We start from the raw sequence: 3,176 nt of genomic DNA, 5'->3' as shown, positions 1-3,176 counted from the left end.
AATCGTCTTATAACAGACAACTTCTATGTAAAATTACCAAAAAGAAAATGATTAAGTGAACTTTAGTTTATGAAAAATGAAAGTCATTATTAGACTACCCAATTCTGTACGGTAAAGCAATAACTTTAGTTTTAAAAGAAAGTAATTCTGTACCATTTATCTAAATTAGATTTCATAAAATAACAAAAAGTTTTTGCATTTCCTTACATCAGTTACGAATGAAAATGTCGCTGTAATTAATTAATCTAAGTTGAAGTTAACTAAAATTCCAGATTTTTTATTCTATATCCGACAAAACCTGACACACACGTATTTGTGATATATATGACAGGTCTTACCCTCGTACATGACAGTTATTATGAAGTTGACAGATAGAACATCCAGTGATGAACATCATTAGTTGAAGCTAATCTCGTTAACAAGTGGTCGAGCTTTACACATGGCATTCAATGGAGTTAATCTCGACAAGGTGAACCAGTTTGCCTCTCTCATATCGATCTCATCCTCATTTACTCGTTTCCAATCAAAGCACTGAATCAACAATCCCAAAGTTAATCCAACGTTTTGCAGAGCCAAACCTTCTCCTGGGCAAGCCCTTCTTCCCATTCCAAACGCAACTACCTTTTTCTCCAATCCCTCTTCATCAAACCTCTCCGGTTTGAAACTTGTCGCTTCAGTCCACGTCGCTGGGTCTCTGTGCATGGCCCAGATGTTAGCCATCACTAGGGTGTCTCGTGGAACGTTGAATCCCTCAATGATGACGTCTTCCGAGGACACGTGTGGTATTGCCAGTGGAGCAGGAGGGTGCAATCTCAGTGTTTCGAGTATTATCTTCTTAAGGTATGTCAGTTTTGGAAGGTCTGACTCGTTTACCAAGCGATCTTTTCCGACGTTAAAGTCCAATTCATCTCTTGCTTTTTTCAACATTTCTGGGTGGTTTAATAAATTTGACAGTGACCATTCTAACGTCACGGCAGAAGAATCTGTGCCCGCGAACAGCATTGCCTACAAATCAAACCCAATATCTTTTCAAATCGTTCAATTATTTATTATCAACATATTCTTTGTTATAATCTTCAACTTTGAATGACAATTAAAAGTGCAACATCATGACTAATTAAAAAAATCATAATCCAATAGTTTTTTTTTTCTGATTACATTATATATATATATATATATATATATATATATATATTTAATATAATAAAAGCTTTGAATTTACAAAGTATGACTATATTTTAAAAATTGTATTATGTAAACTATATATATTAACTAGTTAATTTTTTAGTCATAGAGAATTGGTTAATTAAATCTTATGGAAAGTATAATATTGAAATTTCTATGCAATTATCAAAATTAAATTAAGACAATTTTATAAAAGCATTACCAGAACAAGGCCTTTGATGATATGATCACTGTAATATTGAGGCTGTGATTCCTGCAGAGTGAGAAGATGATCTATCATGGTATTCTCCCTCTCCTTCTTGTTGCGTTGCTCGTGAATGAGTTCATCCAAGAACGTATCGAATCTCTTGTTAATACTCTTCAGCTTCTTCTCCAGGTTCTGAAAATCGAACCACCGAAGGAAGGGCAAATAATCTGCCTTGTTTGACACTCCCGCCAGTTGCAGCAACTCCTCCACCGTCTCTCTGAACTCCTTCGCCTTCACCAAATCCTGCGCCCGAATCTCCTTTCCGTAGTATCTCTTCCCCGACAGCATTCTCATCATGCTGTTATAAGTCATGTCGTGGAACATGGAACTCATCTCCACGTGCGCGTACTCCATGCGCGAGGCCTTGGCCAGGGCGTGGATCACCCTCTCGGTTTCGTCCTTGCGGATTCCCGCGAAGGAATGGATGCGCTGCGTGGAGAGAACGTCGAGGGAGGTGATGCGGCGGAGGTTGCGCCAGAGCTCGCCGTAGGAGCACGACCCCACGGTGGTGTAGTTGTAGAAGATGTGCTTTCCGGAGAGGGAGCGAGGTCGGTTGGCCAAGGCGACGTCGTTTTTGGTGAAACATTCTTGGAAGGCGGAGGGCGATGAAACGATGACGGCGAGACGGGAACCGAACCAGAGGGAGAAGACGTGGCCGTGTGTTTGGGACATGCGTTGGAGGAAACGGTGGAGGGGGCGTTCGAGGAGGTTAAGGTTGCCGATTATTGGAAGAGGTGGTGGGCCCGGTGGAAGGTTTTTGTGGTTTGTTTGGAAGAAAAGTTTGAAAATGATGAGAAGAGAAAGGAGGAAGAAGAGAGAGTACGTGAACAAGGGAAGTGTTTCCATGGCTGGTTACTGCAGTTCGTGGTGGATATTATGGTGAAAGCTTGAGTTTGCAGAGAACATACTGCCTAATGTTTCCATGTGAAGCAACTTTTATACAGCAATTTGGGTTGAGGAATTGCTTTAACTACATAATATTTCTGTTTCTTTTTTTATATTTTAAGTGGAGACTTTATGTTTTTATTTATGGATAATGATATTTTAAGAACATTATTTACGTATGATCTATGTTTATGATTATTATTGACTGTGAAATAATATTGGAATAACGTACGTTAAAATGTCAAAGTATCATTATGTTTTATTTATTAATAAGGTTTGATTCGACTTAAAATAATAAGTAGGATAGATCATAGTCAAGACACCTGCGCAGTCTTGAAAGTGAAGAAGATTCAAATTCTAACATGAATGAATTTGCCTTCATATTTTAGTCAAATTAATTAAAGGAATTTGTCATTTTGAAACCACTGCCTTGGTTTTAGGTGCGAGGAAATTAAATGAATGTGACTTCTGGAAGCAATATATTTTCTTATCAAATTTCACGCTAATATATTATTTTTAATTTTCTAAATTATCCTCTGAGAATACGTAGCCGTCAAATGAATAAAAAAATTCATGTAAATTAAAGGAAAAGAATAGTTAGATAATAAATCCATATATATGATAAAAGGAACTAAAATATGAGAACCAACTAAATATAAATTTAGGTGATCCTAAATAGTTTCTAAAAAGATCGTCCCGTAGAATAAGAGTAAAGAGTGTAACATCCCAAAATACAGTAATTACCATAATCAGGATTAATTACAATTAACAGTAAAATAAACAGTCTTTAATATTAACAGCATTCATTAATCCAAAGCCGAACGGCTTCATTACAAAAATAATGAGTGTATCAAAGTAA

At 36.9% G+C, this 3,176-nt stretch overlaps 1 protein-coding gene across 1 annotated transcript; it reads right to left on the bottom strand.

The window, feature by feature from the left end:
- Positions 1-256: 256 nt before the first annotated feature.
- LOC124824846 (isoflavone 2'-hydroxylase-like) lies at positions 257-2,460 on the bottom strand. Its single transcript, XM_047297352.2, has 2 exons — positions 1,388-2,460; positions 257-1,005 (listed from the first exon to the last, which is right to left on the bottom strand). Exons 1-2 carry the CDS (start codon positions 2,276-2,278, stop codon positions 397-399), a joined length of 1,500 nt encoding a protein of 499 aa, XP_047153308.2. The 5' UTR covers positions 2,279-2,460; the 3' UTR covers positions 257-396.
- Positions 2,461-3,176: the final 716 nt, after the last annotated feature.

Source organism: Vigna umbellata, chromosome 2, assembly GCF_029865625.1.
Source record: "Vigna umbellata cultivar VRB3 chromosome 2, Vumbellata_1.0, whole genome shotgun sequence".
NCBI classification, from domain to species: Eukaryota; Viridiplantae; Streptophyta; class Magnoliopsida; order Fabales; family Fabaceae; genus Vigna; species Vigna umbellata.
Note: the sequence above shows the minus strand (reverse complement) of the source record. Positions and strands in the feature narration are given on the sequence as shown.